Genomic DNA, 16,698 nt, shown 5'->3' with positions numbered 1-16,698 from the left:
CACTGTCTGACAGCTCTTACTGTCAGGATGTTCTTCCTAACATTGAGGCGGAATCTCTTTCCCTGGAGCTCGCATCCATTATTCCGTGTCCTAGTCTCCGGAGCAGCAGAAAACAAGCTTGCTCCATCCTCAATTTGACATCCCTTCAAATACTTACAGGCCTATCATATCCCCTCTTAACCATTTCTTTTCCAGGCTAAACATACCCAGCTCCCTAAGTCTTTCCTCAGAAGGCATGGTTTCCAGGCCCTTCCCCATTTTAGTCACCCTCCTTGGGACACGTTCCAGTTTCTCAGCGTCCTTTTTGAATTGCGGTGCCCAGAACTGGACACAGCATTATTCCAGGTGAGGCCTGATCAAGGCAGAATACAGTGGCACTCTTACAACCAACTACAAATCCACCTAACAGTCACATCTGTCTAACCCACATTTTACCAGCTTGTAGTCCTCACCAGCAGAGCCAAGGATGAGGGATGCTGGGAGTTAGAGTCTAAAAACAGCTAGTAGGCTGCATGATTCTCCCCCCAACTTTAAGCTATGCAAGCCTTTGAAGGAAAGGGCCTGAAATCGGAAGGCCTATTTAAAGGGAAGCATTAATACCAAAGCCGGATTTACATAGAAATCTCTCTCTCTCTCTTTCTCTTTCAAGCTCTTGTGTGTGTGTGTGTGTATGTATGTGTATGAAAATTTAAAGCTCTCCAAAACTCAGGGGACCTATTTTAACAAAGACGACACAGATCCAATTCTAGCATTTTCAAACAGAATTAGCAGTGAAATGCTTCTTGTATATTCATGTGCAGCTAATGCATAAAGATGGAGGGGGAAAAGAGCCCTGGGTGTTTCGGGAGACTAAACAGTGCATCTTTTGGAAACAGAAATTTGCACATTTGCAAAAGCAGAGTGAGGAGGAAGAGGATATTATTATTATTATTATTATTATTATTTTGGATGAGATGTGGGGAAATGTTAGCATGTGTTCGTCATTTTGCCATAGCTGAACACATTGGGAGAGAGAGCACTGTTCCGTGGTAGACAGCCTGCTGTGTATGTACAGTACTGCAGCTACAATTTCCCTGTCGCATGAGGATGATGGGTGCTGTAGTCCAACATGGCTTCCTAAAACATAAAGGTTACAATTAAATCATTCTAAAATGCAAGCCCTTCAAAAACGCTGCACAAATGGGATGGACAGCCAGTGTTTCATTCCTGTCGCACTATTATAATACTTTGGTACCACTTTAACAAGAGAGCCAATGTGATGGCATAGGACTAGGACACTGGCAGACCAGCGTTCGAATTCTGGCTCAGCCATGTAAACCCACTGGGTGATCTTGGGCAAGTCACATGCTCTCAGCCTCAGGGAAAAGCAATGGCCAACGCCTCTGGACAAATCTTGCCAAGGAAGTCCCATGATAGGGCCGCCATAAGTCGGGAATGACTTGAAGGCACACAACAACAACAACAACAACAACCACTTTAATTGTTGTAGGTCCATCCTAAGGAGTCCTGTGATTTATGGGGTATTTAGAATTCTCTGTCTGCTCAAACTACAAATCCCAGGATTTTATAAGATGTGGTAGTTGAGAGGGCCAGCGTGGCATATTGATTTGAGTGTTGGGACTATGACTCCGGAGACCAGGGTTTGATTCCTAGCAATGCCATGAAACCCATTGGCTGACTGTGGGCGAGTTGCACTCTCTCAGCCTCAGGAAAAGGCCATGGCAAACCTCCTCTGAACAAATCTGGCCAAGAAGATACCATGATAGGGTCACTCTAGGGCTGTCATACGTCGGAAACGACTTGAAGGCCCACAACAACATCAAACAGCATTTAAAGTGGTATGGGAGTGTGATCATTGTGTAGTGTCAAATTGTGAAAAGAGGTGTGGGGATGGTTTTCTCCTCACAGCCTCAAGGTGGCGAGCAAAGTCTGGGAAGTGGAGTCCTTTTCTGGCCCATTTTCAGAACAAAGGCATATTAGATTGACACCAGGAGCATCAGGCTCTTCACTGGAACCAAAATCCATCCGAAAGAGCTGGGGATTTCCCTGAAAAGTTCTGCAAATGGGGCAGAAACCCCAATAAAACCCCTCTGAAAAAGTTTCAGGTGAAGGCTTTCAATTTCTGAATTGAAACTGAATTCAGATAATTCAGGTGTCTGAATTTTGGTGAATACCCCCCTGGGTTACTAGGATACCCTAAAAGGCTGGATGAACATATTGACTTATGTTGCAGAGACTTGGTTGAATGTAGCCAAATGGGTTAATCTTTCTTAGCTCTGTGCAGCAGCAGCTGCGTATCGAGTTCATCAGACAAGGGAAATTGGAAGTATAATCCAATGGCAATCCAAACGCAATCATGGGGTTTAATGTTATTGCGTGATAGACTACCACACGCAATTTCAGGCAATGGGAAGTCAGTCTGAAAGCAATCATGGGGTTTCACGTTATTGCGTGAGAGGTGATCCCACGCAATTTCGGGCAACGGCAAGCTATGTTCAGGCAATGGGAAGTCAGTTCGAACGCAATTCGAATTCACGTAAATTCGCTGAACTAGCAAATTCACGTGAATGTGTTCTGGCCCCACTTTCTTTTCATTTGAAGTTAAGAGAAACTCCTCCATGTGATAAACTCCTATGTCTGACAAAATTTCATAAATGAAAAGTTTGCAAGGCCATGGAAACCTGCTGGGTGACTTTGTGCAAGGCAGCACTCTCTCAGCCTCAGGGGAAGGCCCTGGTGAACCTCCTCTGAACAAATCTTGCCAAGAAAACCCCATGATAGGGTCAAGGCCTTAGGGTTGCGCTAATTTGGAAACAAAGGCACACAACACACATGTGCACATGCTTGTTTGATGTTTAATAAAACTGTAATTTTAAACACTGCCGAGGCCTTTTCCTTCTCCCCAGCGAATTGGAGAAGCCTTTCCCCATTTGGTGTGCAACCTTCTCCTTTCCCTGAGTCTGAGGAGGTGCTCCTTCTTCCTCCTCTTCATTTTCTTTTTCCAAACGCTCCTTTTCTGTCCTTCTCGGTTGTGTTTAATGATTCTTGACGTCTCGTCAGCCATATTGTAAAGTCCCTCCTTGGCAAGAGAGGAACAGATTGTCTCCCTGACAGCAAAGAGGGAAGGGAGAGGGACATGCCAAAGCCGCCGCACAATTTTCTTTCACCAAGTTGTTTTCAACGTCCCTTTGTCGGGAATCCGTTAGAAGAGCCAGGAATGCTCCTGCAACAAACCATTCACGGTGAAATCCAGTGAGTGGTTTCTCAATAGCGCGATTGCCAGGGTGCAAAAGCTAATTGCGTTTCATTTGTGCAATTGGGGAAGCAACCCGGGAGCTTTAAAGGATCTGCATTTCGGCAGAAGCAATCTGTTCCATTGCCAGGATTGGGTTTGCAGTGGATTTCAGTCTTGTTTGAGGTGTAGGGCGTGATTTCGTTTACCCTGGATTAAAATACTATGGTGAAGTAATATATTTTTATTTTATTATTTTTTTACTCTCTGTGGGGCAGAACATGATTTGAAGGCATGCGCCGAAATGATCAATTCCAGTGTACTAATGATTCATTCATGGAGAGGTGTGGAAAGCCATCGCACTATTTTTTGGGTCTTATGTGGCCTTATCACACCATTGCACAAGTGTGCTCTATAACGCTACTGTTGCCTTTTGTTTTCACTACCGTGATCATTGCTGACTTGACTGTGGTGTGACAATCTCCTAAAGCCATGGTAGGGATGAAAGTTGTATAAAAGTGATCGCGGTGTCTCCTGATTTTCACCTGCCTACATAAGCCCTTAGCCACATCTTTTGCTATTAGTGCCGGTGACCGTTGGGAAACTTGCAAGGCTGGGCACAGGGCATTGTTTCTGTGGCCCAGAGTGGCACCACATGGGAAAGGCCGATGGACTGGAGCAAGGGGTTAAGAGTATGTGGTGGCATGGGAAAAGCGGTGGCAAAAAAGAAGCTTTCTGATTTGGGACCCTGCTTCAAAATGGCGAAAGGTCTGCAAACCATGCCTTATGAAGAAAGATTTAGGGAGCTGTGTATGTTTAGCCTGGAGAAGAGACAGTTAAGAGGTGATATGATAGCCCTGTTTAAGTATTAGAAGGAGTGTTATATTGAGGATGGAGGAAGCTTGTTCTCTGCTCCTCCAGGGAATAGGACCTGGAGCAATGGATGCACGCTACAGGAAAAGAGATTCCAGCTCAACATTTGGAGGAACGTCCTGGTAGTGAGAGCTGTTTGACATGTGGACTAGTCTTGGGGATTTGTTTTACATTTACACCATTTATGCTTCATATACACCTTATAAACAGAGTATATTTGATACAGTATTTGAAACAATTTTGTGTATGTTTGAGTACACTGAACCAGCAGAAAGCAAAGGTGTCCCAACTCAGCCACCCATGGGGACAATATTGGATTTCAAAGTTTTTGGATTTGGGAATTCTGGATAAGAGAAATTACTTTACAAACATTAATTTATCATAGTTTTAAAAGGCTGTTAGAAAGCCAGCATGGCACAATGGTTTGAGTAGTGGATTGCAACTCTGGAGACAGGGTTCGATTCCCATCTCGGCCATGAAACCCACTGGGGGAACTTGGGCAAGTCACATCCTCTCAGCCTCAGAGGAAGGTCATGACAAACCTCCTCTGAACAAATCTTGCCCCCAAAAAGCTACAATAGATTCGCCTTAGAGTCACCATAAGTTAGAAATGACTTTAAGGCACACAACAACAACAATAATATAATAATGTAATCTGATAAGAAAACCCAATGTTAGGTTTGCCTTACCATTACCATAAATTGGAAATGACTTGAAAGCTACACAATAACAAATTGTTTCTCCGAATGCATCTGAAGAAGTAGACTGAAGTCTGCCAAAGCTCATGCTGCCAACTTCTTTCTTTCAGTTAGTCTCAAAGGTGCTACAATATCTCTCTGCATACTGATTCTACAGATTAACAAGCAATACCTTTAAATGGTTTCTGTTACTCTGCAAAGCCAAACATGATGCTCCAAGAAATGAGAGTATAAACTATAAACAGCAGATGCAACAGCTGATCTCTCCTCCTTCTCTTTTCTCCTGCTCTTCCAAACAGATGTACCTGTTTGCTGCGGTTGTCAGATGTTGTCAGAGGAGTTCCAGGTAAGGATGTTTTGTTTTGTCCCATTTTTAAAACATTAGCACACCAAGTGCCACAACAGAGAGTAGCTCCTAGGGATGTCAAAGCGTCCCCTCCTTTCTCCTCCCCGGATGCTTCTCCCTCATCATCTGGGCTCTGTCACATCTGGTGCCATCAAAGTTGCAGCACTCAGAACATGACAGCGCTGATGTGATGTGTCACCGCTTGCGTTTTGTGGCAACAGCTAGAACAAAAAGGCCAAAGTTGGCTCCGGGACATCCGTCAGCTCATGCCGGGGCCTAGAGGTTGAGGGCAGGCGAAAAGAGGGAGCAGATGTTAAACTTTGCAAGGGGTGGCATGACATGTTGAGGGGGAGGTAGTTTATGGGGGATGGTGGTCCAGACCGATGGGAATTCTGGTGATGACTTAAACTCATCAGCTGGCATTGGACAAATAGATATGTCTTTTGCAATGTTTTGGAAAATTTGCACACAGTTGGGAACATGTCAGGAATTATATAAGTGGGTAGAAATAGCCTTTATAAATGGCCTTATTCGTGGGTGTTGTGTGCCTTCAACTGGCTTCCAACTTACGGCGACCCTAAGGTGGACCTATCATGGGGTTTTCTTGGCAGGTTTCTTCAGAGAGGGTTTGCACTTTCTCTCCTCTAAGGCTGAGAGCATGTGACTTGTCCCAGGTCATGCTATGGGTTTTAATGATGGAGTGGGAATGCGAACCTTGGTCTCCAGAGTTGTAGTCCAACACTCATCCCACAACGCCACACTGGCTCCATCGCTTGGGACTTATGCTCTCGTAAAGGGATTCATTTGTGGTTTTTGTGGGACTTCAAGTGGTTTCTGATTTATGGTGACCTCACGGCGAGTTATCATAGGGTTTCCTTGGCAAGTTTCTTTGGAGAGTGGTTGCCATTGCCATCCTCTAAGGCTGAGGGGGTGAGACTTTGCCCAAGGTCACCCAGTGGGTTGCTTTTATGCTCAAGCGGGGAAATCAAACCCTGGTCTCCAGAGTCCTAGTCCAACATTCAAACCACTATGCCACACTGGCTCTCCAAATGGCCTTATGCATGTGCAAAATTAAACAGAACAGTTTCATAACATCCATATTGACCATGGGGATGCCATGATGTTACAAAGCTGGGCCACTGCTAACAAAATGAATTTCAACATGGAGAAATGTAAGGTACTGCACTTAGGGCGGAAACATGAAATGCACAGATATATGATAGGTGACACCTGGCTGTGTGAAAGGAATCCAGACCACAAGTTGAACATGAGTCAACAGTGCGATGCAGCAGCCATAAAGGCCAATGCCATTCTAGGCTGCATCAATAGAAGTATAGTGTCTAGATTAAGGGAAGTAACAGTGCCACTCTATTCTGCCTTGACCAGGCCTCACCTGGAATATGGTGTCCAGTTCTGGGCACCATTTAAAATTGAGGGAGCTTGTCCAGAGGAGGGCGCGTCTGGAAACCATACCTTATGAGGAAAGACTTAGGGAGTTGGTATGTTTAGCCTGGAGAAGAGAAGGTTAGAGGTGATATGATAGCCTTGTTTAAATATTTGAAGAGGTGTCACATCGAGGATGGAGCAAGCTTGTTTTCTGCTGCTCCAGAGACTAGAACACGGAACGAATGATAGCTCCAGGAACAGAGATTCCACCTCAACATTAGGAGGAACTTCTTGATGGTAAGAGCTATTCAACAGTGGAAGACACTTCTTTGGAGGTCTTAAAACAGAGGCTGGGTGGTCATCTGTTGGGGATGAAGCTGAGGCCAAAGGGGGAAAGTGGGAGGAGGAGAGAGAAACCGGGACATTTTAAAAAGCCGCTGAGAAAGTGGGACAGCAGAGGACTAATACCTGCAAAATCTGGATGGTTGGATGAGATGGGATCAATAGAAAGAGGGAATGCATGGCATATTCATGCAAAGGCTGAGAGCCCAGAGCAAAGGCACCATCTTATATCTTCTTGGGTTGACATCACAACTCATCCAAATGCAAATGCACCTTCCTCCCCCCCTTCGCCACCATCTCTTAGGCTTTTAAGCCCCCCTAACAGTTCGCCTGTGCCCCCCTCCCCGCTGCCATTTAATCATCATAATGAAAGGTGTGAGCCACTATTAATTTGAAGGCGCTTGCATTAGGCCTGCACTCAGCAACTGGAGGGAAAAAAAAGCAAGGCCATTTTCGAAATGAACGGATCTGGGGCCATAAATTGAAAAGTAGGGATCTGACCGACAGGAGACTCTTCCCTTGCCTGCCTGCCTCCTCTCTTTCTCGGAGAAGCACTTTGCACGCCTGCTCTCGCACTCGCCTCCTCTTTCAATCTTCCTCTGGCGAGGAGGCCTCCCTAATTATGTGCAAGTAGCAGCGCAAGAGCTGCCCTTAATGGGGGAAGAGGCAGCTTAAAAACATATTTGATGCATTATAAATAATCTTTGATAACGGGAAGGTTGGAGACAGGCTGGCTGGCACAGGGACAAAAAGAAGGTGTGGAATGGCATGCAATATTGGTGCACAGTTGGCCCTCTGTATTTGCGATTTTGGTTATTTGTGGTTTTGATTAATGTGTTCTCTCTAGGAATCTCTTAAGAACCCCAGATCAATTCTGCTGGAAGTTGACCCTAGAGAACCTAAATGTTCCTAGAGAAAACACTTCTCTAGGCCTCTGTGGGTTTTGTAGCATGATCCTATGGCCAACACCTGGCAGATGTTGACTATAGAGCTGCACATCTGCCAGACATTGATCATAGAATCAAGCTGGAGGACCTACAAATGCCTAAAGAAGTGTTTTCTCTATGAACTTCTAGGTTCTCCAGCACAACTCTATGGTCTGGCAGAGTTGCGCTGGAGGACCTAGAGATTCCTAGAGAGAACATATTACTCAAAACCGCAAATAATGAAATCCGTAAATGTCAAAACTGCAAATGTAAAGGGGCAACTGTATTGCATTTGTCCTGGTTTATTTATATATTTAATTTTTTAAAAAATTATTTAATTATTTATTTTTTGGCTTCGGCCCCCCAGTTGTCTGAGGGACAGCAACCTGGCCCCCGGCTCCAAAAGGTTGCCTACCCCTGCGCTATACCATGTACATCCCTCTGGTTTATTAACAAATCAAGATTCGTACAGAACCTGGTTCCTCTGGAAGCAACTGCGTTTCCTTTCTGTCAAGAAGAGAAACATGCAAACAAAGACAAAGAGCACAAAATCTTACATTTCTCTCTACTGAACCTCTCTGGTTCCCCAAAGCCACGCAAACGGATATGTTGCTGGCAAAACAACTCCCATGCTCCCGTGCCAGCCCTCGACTGTTAATTGTCACACGCCACGCAAAAGGCATTGCGTTGCAGAGCCTGTCAATTCCCCGTAATCATGGGAGGCACCGAAACACGCCAGCCTGACAGTCCCAGAGCAAGACGCTCTGAACTCTGGTTGCAGGTGGAACTGCGCTCATTGCTTATGCGCAAATCAGCAAGATGCCACATCCCAGGAATTATGGCAGATGACAGGAGGGAGAGTGGGAGAAAGAAAGAGAGTCACTATATACTGCTGTTCTGAAGCAGCTTCAGTGGATGGGGAAGGAAGGGGATGATACGATAGCCCTGTTTAAGTCTTTGAAGGGGTGTCCTATCGAAGATGGAGCAAGCTTTTTTTCTGCTCCAGAGACTAGGGCCCAGAGCAATGGATTCAAGCTATAGGAAAAGAGATTCCATTTAAACATTAGGAAGAACTTCCCAACAGTAAGAGCTGTTTGACAGTGGAACACATTCCCTCGGAAAGTGGTGGAGTCTCCTTCTTTGGAGGCCTTTAAACAGAGGCTGGATGACTAGCTGTCATGGCAAGGGATTGGACTTGGGTGGCCCTTGGGGTCTATTCCAATTCTATGATTCGGTGATTATACCAATGGTGATGCTGTCATGATCCTGAAGGCTTTGCCAATGCTACAACATTTGGCTGGACCGCCATAGCTTTGCACAATCTTGAGGCATACGCTTGGGGATGTTTGGTAGTTACTCCATTTTGGTTGGATGGGTTACCTCTATGCTGTACTGGAGAACACTTTGGCATTTGTAGATGTGCTTTCACATGATATTCCTGGGATGCGGAGCTTAGCGGAGGGCCAATGTTGTCAGGTCCTGCATGCAAAAAGAGAGATGTGAATGCAAAACCATTGCACAAAGACTTGTATCCCACTGTCTGAAAGATAAACACACACCATCTATTGTTTCATGCTCAGAATATCTTATTATTTCACCTACACATGAGTGTTTTTTATAGAAATCAGCGGGGATTCACAAATATTGTAAGGGCATGTAATGTAAGAGTAGAGAGCCAATGCAGCATAGTGGTTTGACTGTTGGACTATGTCTAAGTTGATGGTCCATACCTTTAAAACAAGAGTGTGGTGTGGTGGTTTGGGCACTGGACTATGACTCTAGAGACCAGAGGTTAATTTCCATCTTAGCCACGAAACCCACTTGGGCAAGTCACATGCTCTCGGCCTCAAGGGAAGGCAATGGCAAACTTCCTCTGAACAAACCTTGCCAAGAAAACCCTGTGATAGGTTTGCCTTAGGGTCACCATAAGTTGGAAATGACTTGAAGGCATGCAGCAATGACAACAAAGAGTTGCATGGTCATAAAGGATTTGTATTTACTATCCCTATGTAGGGAATATGTGGGGATTGTAAAATTCCCCATCTTGATTTACTGGGCAGCAGATGCTGCAAGCACTGGGAGGTTTGTTCTCCTGCCGATTGATATGATATGTGGGTAAGTTGAGGGTAAAACCTAGGGGCATGTGACAAAGGATCTAAAGCAGCGATTCCTAAATGCTGACCTTCCAGATGTTTTGGACTTCAGCTCCCAAAATCCCAGACCATTGGCTAAGTTGGCTGAGGCTTCCGGGAGCTGAAGTCCAAAACACCCAGAGAGCCAGAGTTTGGGAATTGCTGATCTAAAGGATGAACCAAAAGAAAATGTTGCCAAAGAACTTACAAAATCCCACAGACATAACTGTTTGAGTTCAGTTTTGGGGATCAACATTTGAGCTAAAAATTCTAGATTTATACCTTAGTATAGTATACATGAGGTCGACTTATAGTCAGGTGTGTGTGTGTGTGTGTGTGTGTGTGTATATATATATATATATATATGGTATATCACTATATATGCTTAGCTCACACTTGAATTCAGTGTGCTTCTCCTCCTCCTCTTTTTCCTCTTTCTTTCATTCTCTCTGTGTCCAAGTGACACCAGATTGTGGTCAAGATGGAGAAAGTCATCCCTCTTCTAAGCCAGGTCAATCCAAGTTTGTCTGGCTGTGGATTCAAGGTGGTGGGCATGATAATAATGCCGCCGTCTCCCTGCTTCTCTCCATAGAAACTAACCCGTGATCACAAGCACTTCCATCACGCCACATCTAGCATGTTCCGGTGGTGCATGTGGCGGCGGCTGTTCTTCTGCTCAGCCGTTTATAAATCACGGCGTCACTCTGCCTGCGTTTCCGCATTTAACGTGCCTTAGTCTGTGATCCTTAAAAGCTGAAATTAATGACAACCTTGCTGCTGCTCATTAATAATTGCTTCGTTACTGTACACAATCGCATCCTCATGACAATAACAGAGTTTGCCCGGGTATTTCTAATTATCTGGCATTTCAGATCCCTAATGGAGCCCCCCCAGAATTCTTGGCTGTGGAAAGATTGCGGGCACCGTCCGAATGACACAGCGCAGAAACCTCTCCACACTTCCTATAACAGAGTTTATTAATCATTTGGAGAAAGAGGAGAAATGGGGCATTAACTGGATGGGGGTAGGAGGTGGCGGAGTGCAGAGACAAAGACTTTACTCAGAGGTAAGTCCTAGGCTGTTGCCGCACTGCAGAATTAATACAGTTTGACACCGCTTCTCCACTTCTCGGCCCCTGTCTCCCCGCCTTTGTCTCCAGCTTGCTTCAAATGCTGCAAAATAATAATAATAATAATAATAATAATAATAATTATTATTATTATTATTAATATCCCGCCCCTTTGAGGGCAATGAGTTCAAAGTGTGTCCTCAAGTCATTTCCGACTTATGGTGACCCTACCATAGGGTTTTCTTGACAAGTTTCTCCAGTGTGGGTTTGCCTTAGCATCCTCTGAGGATGAGAAAAGCAGTTTTCACTGGATTAATTCAGCAGTGGAGAGAGGAGAGGACAGAATTGTATTATTCCCAGTAGGTTATGGTAAAAGCAAACTGCTGCACCTTCCCCTAGTTCGTCTGTTCTTTCTCATTGATGAACACCTTGAGCCCACTTAGGCTGCATCTGCATTGCAGAAATAATGCACTTTGACATCACTTTACCTGCCATGGCTCCATCCTATGGGATTTGTAGTTTGTTGTGGCCCCAGAGCTCTCTGATAATGCCACAGCCTTGAACCATGGCAGTTAAAGCGGTGCCAAACTGTGTGATTTCTGCAGTGCAGATGAGCCCTTAGATGTTGCCTGGCCATCCTAATTTTCATCTGTGAAATATTGGCGTGTGATAATCATTTGTGCAATTGCTTGCCATTTCCGCTTCATTTGTGGGATGCTTTAAATGCTCTTTAATGCTGAAATCAGTCAGTGTGATAAACATAGCACTGAGCTATGGCCATTAATGTGGTGTCAAACTGGATTATTGCTGCTGTGCAGATGCAGCCCTGGAAGACAAAAGGAGATAAAGCGAGGAAGGGACCGTTTTATTCCACTGCCATCCGTTTTGTGCACCAAACTCTCTTGGAAGTATTTTATAGTTTATTTTTTCTTTATTTCAAGGGCTGATATCTTTATATGACGGGATTCAAGGTGGGTTAAAATAATTTAATAATTTAAGGAGTAGGGGGAGAAATTGCCAATTAAACAGGAAGGGGAGAAAGATCATGCAACGTCATTCTGCAAAATGATGGGCAGCCTTGCATTGCTCTGCTTTTTGGAGCATCCAGTGGCCATTGCGATAGTGGGACAACCTCCGAGTTCTCCCTCGGAGACCCGGCAGGTGCTTTTGCATGTTGGCCCAAGAGTGTTGGGGGATTTTTTATTACAACACTGAACACGCCAGGTGCCCCCTGGTCCTGGTGGAAAGGATAACAACAGTGTGAAAGGGGAGAAGAGTTGGAATTACAACCACCGACTCAGGTAATTAGCAAAATTCAGAGCACGCAGCTTTCAGCCTGCGCTGCTGGAACCTGTCACAAGGGAGCTGCTAATTAAGCCGGCTTTGGAGAGGGTTACAATCGCTGCCACAGCAGAACTGAAACACCGTCTGTACCTCCTTGGGGGCCGCTTCGTTCGCAGCGTCTCTTTGTGTGATCTCCAAAATGCCATTCTGCTAACACAAGGAGGCTGAATGGCCACAACTGTTAAGAGACAGAGCTTCCTCCAAGCCACCAGGAGTCCCTTGATGCTTGGAAAAGAATCTGGAAGAGACCCCAAGGGCCATCCAGTCCAACCCCATTCTGCCATGCAGGGACTCCCAATCAAAGCATCTCTGACAGATGGCCTTCCAGCCTCTGTTTAATGACCTCCAAAGAAGGTCTTGGATATTCCTATAGAGATGTTCTCTCAGGTAAAAAGACGTTTTTTTATTTGCAATTTCCCCACATTCACAGTAATCCTTTGCCCCTAAGCCCAGCGAATGTGGAGGACCACTGTGCAGAACGTCTTGCCTAAAAATGCAGTGATGGCTAAATAAAGCTTCCTTGTGCAGAAGCAGTATACCTGTGAATTGCACTCATGGGGCGGTGAACAAACAATAGAAAAGCACCTCTTGGCTCCCACTGTGTCTTGCTTTTGGGCTTCCCAAGTGTGTCTTTGGAAGGCAGAAACACAGACCAGGCTTGGAAGCTTGTCTGATCCAACGTGGATCTCCTGACATTTTAAAACCAGGAATCCCAAAGATGCTCTTGGGATGTTCCAAGATGATGCTCTCCACATTGGTAGGTTTTTGGGTTTTTTAGCCATCTATTGTGACTTGTCAAGAGAGGGAGGGAAAAAGTGAACCAACGAGGGCATTATTTTTCCGTCTTGGTGCTCAGCGTCTGTTTGTCTAATCGAGAGAAAGAGGCCGGGAAATCAACCACGGTTGACGCACACATTTTATTTAACTTTTCCTCTGTCAAAAGGAGTTTAAATGTGTAATGAACAGGCCGGGGCGATTTGAAATATAATCCCATTACTCTGATGAGATTACCAAGGCTAGGAGAGTTCACAAATCATGCTTAGGGCTTTTTATAGCCAACATCACCCTGTTGAGATTTTTACATTTAAAGCCAGAGGTGTGCAGAGGGAATAAAACATGACAGAGCCTCCGTTCTTACCATTCCCTTTGCCCATTGCAGAGGAAGAGGCTGAGAAGCAATGGTGCCCATATCAGGGGGGCAGTGAATCCATGCCAGGCTTTGGCTAGCTTTAAAGAAGCTGTCCAAAGTCCTGGAACTACTTAGGAATAAGGTTCCTATTCCTAGCATTCACCATCCCACTGACATGGGAGACGCCAACAACCATTGCGTGCCTTTATGATGCTGTATTTGAAATGGCCCTAGTGAGAAGGAGGATATTTGGGAACCACCAATGAGTTTTTGTAAAGAAAAATGGTCATAAATATTAACAACAACAACACGGATTTTAGAGATCAGAAAACAATATAGGTATATCAATAAGCAGAAGCAGCGGCATAAAGAAAGCAGAGAGAAATAAAGGAAAATAACAAGAGTTTAAAATGTTTTTAGATGAAGGTGATAGGAGAAAATAGTATCCTAAAGCAGAAATCAAAGCAAAGCAAAGGAGCCTAGAGCAAAACCAAGTCCCAAGTATGCCTTTTGACAAAAAATGTAGAGCCAGAGAGTGTCACTCCTTGGCTCTTATAATGCATCTCTCTGTGTGTGTTAGTGTTTTATTGCAGTAGTTTTTGAACCAGCTTCTGGGGAATCTGTTGGATTGCCTTCCAGAAGCATGAAATGCTCTTCGATAGGAAGTTTAGCAATGGCAGACACACTTCTGAGAAATCCAATTGCTCAAGACTACTCACCTTCCTTACCAAGTATATGTTTGGAGATCTGAATGGGAATCAGTATGTGTTTGGAGATCATCTCGATTCACACATGGCAGGAAAAATCTGGCCACCCGTGTCCTGTCAAAACAAACAGAATCACAAACTCATCTGCAATGGGGAGGACAGAGGGACTTCCATCCCAGGTGGCTCTCAACAAACAAAGCTATTGTGGAGTGGAGATTTCCCCAAGGCAGAGAAGTTTTGAGAGATGCAGCTCCTTTTTCATCCCCTGTGAGTCCCTCTCCTTCCTTTTTTTGCACATCGTAAAGAAAGCCCCACCTGCTTGGAGTAGGCAGAGGCCATGAAGATGGCCACGCGGCATCGGAGCTGATGATTTAAGTGGCATTAATTTTAGCCGAAGCTCCCTCCTGAAATGTAGCAACAACTCCAGGAGGCAGATTCCTCTGGAAATTCATGGTTCCATTACAGACGTGTCTCCGTGAATAACTGCCCCCATTAATCTTTGCGGGCTGCACCCAAGCAGTGCCTTAATGAGGTTCCTTTCTCCGGTTTCTTCCAGAGGTTGGGCTCAAGAGCCTCGGTTTTGCCCGCATCCCGGGCCCTAAAGTGCTCTCAACTTTATCCTTTCAAGGGTAAGGCCAGGAGGAAACCAAATTTCTACCACAATCTCATACCCTCAAACATTTCACAGTTGAAAACTGGGACATGTGTGAATGTGGTCGGGACATCAGAATATGGTCAAGAAAGCAAAAGTTCTTAATGAAGAACACACAAGCAAGGAGATGCTGCAGCAGTTTGCTTGTGCCTGAACTTACTTAGAAGGGCAAAATTTTTGCTCCTCTCCTCTCTTCCTTGCTGGATTGAGTGCAAACTACTTTTCCACTTAGCTGAGAACACAAGAGGAAAGTGGGCACAGGAGAGAGAACATGGGATATTTTAAAGACAGCTGAAAAAGTGGGATAACAGAGGGATGACAAACTCTACCAAATTGGGCCAGCATGGTGTAGTGGTTTGAGTGTTGGACTAGGACTTGGACCAAGTTTCGAATCCCGACTCGGCCGTGGAAACCCTCTCGGTATCATTGGGCAAGTCACAGGCTCTCAGCCTCAGGGGAAGGCAATGGCAAACCTCCTCTGAACAAATCGTGCCAAGAAAATCCCATGATAGGCTTGCCTTAGGATCGCTATAAGTTTGAAATGACTTGAAGGTACACAACAAACTCACCATCCTCCCAATTTCATGTGGAGATGAGCCCTGGGATCTCTCCTCTGGTAATAGAGATCTTCTCTCCATGCAAAACTTCCATAGTTTCTGAAGACATTGGGTGTTGTGGGAACAAACAACTGCCCAACCACAAAAAATCTACAGAAACTGATGGTTGGTATGTTGCCCAGGAAAAGACAGTAACTGCCCTGAAATGAACACAAGCCACATATGGAAACCTGAGTTGGGCATAAGGATACCGCAACAATTTCCCCACCTGCGATAGTGGTACCACAAGAACCAGACCATGGAATTAGTCCTTGCGAAAGAGTACAACTGGTTTATTAGTAGTAAAAATGGATACATTTGTCCTACAAGTTTTGTCTATTTCTTTTTTTAAAGAAATCTGATCTGAGTCACAAGCGATACGGTTGTGGGTGTATCTTTTTCTGTGTGTGCATGTGTGTCGAGTGTGTTAACAGGTGGAGGCCTCAGTCCCCTTTGAACCTATGGACTTTTTGCGGATCGCTTGGCCAGCCTGTGGCGGCTTTCCTTACAACGGTACTTTTATAGAGAGTTCTAGAAAAAAACAAAAAAAAACAAGTTGTCAAGCCTAGAGGGGCCTCTCCGCTGCCCCAGCCCAAGGCCTTGAATGCCCAGCGGCCCTCTTCGGGATTGATATGGCTCTTTGTTTCCGTCAAAGGGCAATGCCCGTGGCCAAATGTGGCCTCATCATGCCAACCTATAAAAGAACAATTTCTGGCCTGGTTGGCCACTGGCCGTTTTAGTAACCAGAACTCATCAGTCCCCACCAGGCTTCTGGGGGGCATCTGCCATTTTGTTCTTAGCAGGCAGCGTCTCTTCCGTTTGATTCCAGACCAGCCTAAGATTTCACTGCTGTCCTGATTTCTTCTCCTTCTGGAAGCTAAAGCTGGTCCTTCGACTCAGTTTCCGTTGCTTCTGAGCCAAGTAATCGGCTCGGGCTGTACTGGCGCGGGACTCCAGGATATAGTTCATCTAAAGAGGGACAGAGAAAGATGAGACCCAAGTCTAAACACAAAATCCATTTATGTTTCACATATACCTTATACACATGGTAATGGAAGGTAATTTTACACACAATTTTCAATAACTGAGTGCATGAAACATTAGTATACACTGAACTACCAGAGAGTGAAAGTGTCACTATCTCAGCCACCCAGGAAAAAAGGTTTGGTTCTTGGAGCATTTTGGATTTCTGAATTCTGGATAAGAGAGACTCAACTTGTATGTGGAGTTGTGGAGAGCCAGTGACATAGTGGTTTGAGCGTTGGG

The 16,698-nt window shown here is 45.0% G+C and overlaps 1 protein-coding gene across 3 annotated transcripts in view; it reads right to left on the bottom strand.

Annotated features, from left to right (window-relative positions):
- Positions 1-15,704: 15,704 nt before the first annotated feature.
- LOC149308066 (target of rapamycin complex 2 subunit MAPKAP1) overlaps positions 15,705-16,698 on the bottom strand; it is a 138,367-nt gene continuing 137,373 nt past the window's right edge. For all 3 annotated transcript variants that reach the window (XM_089535010.1, XM_089535012.1, XM_089535011.1), the window contains one exon: positions 15,705-16,401. In XM_089535010.1, the coding sequence (XP_089391136.1) occupies positions 16,276-16,401 (126 nt within the window). In that variant the 3' untranslated portion in view covers positions 15,705-16,275. The remainder of the gene's footprint in view (positions 16,402-16,698) is intronic.

Source organism: Sceloporus occidentalis, unplaced genomic scaffold (genome assembly GCF_023333645.1).
Source record: "Sceloporus occidentalis isolate IW3139 unplaced genomic scaffold, rSceOcc1.0.p SCAF_8, whole genome shotgun sequence".
Classification (NCBI taxonomy): domain Eukaryota; kingdom Metazoa; phylum Chordata; class Lepidosauria; order Squamata; family Phrynosomatidae; genus Sceloporus; species Sceloporus occidentalis.
The sequence above is the reverse complement of the archived record's forward strand: the minus strand, read 5'-3'. Positions and strand labels throughout refer to the sequence as shown.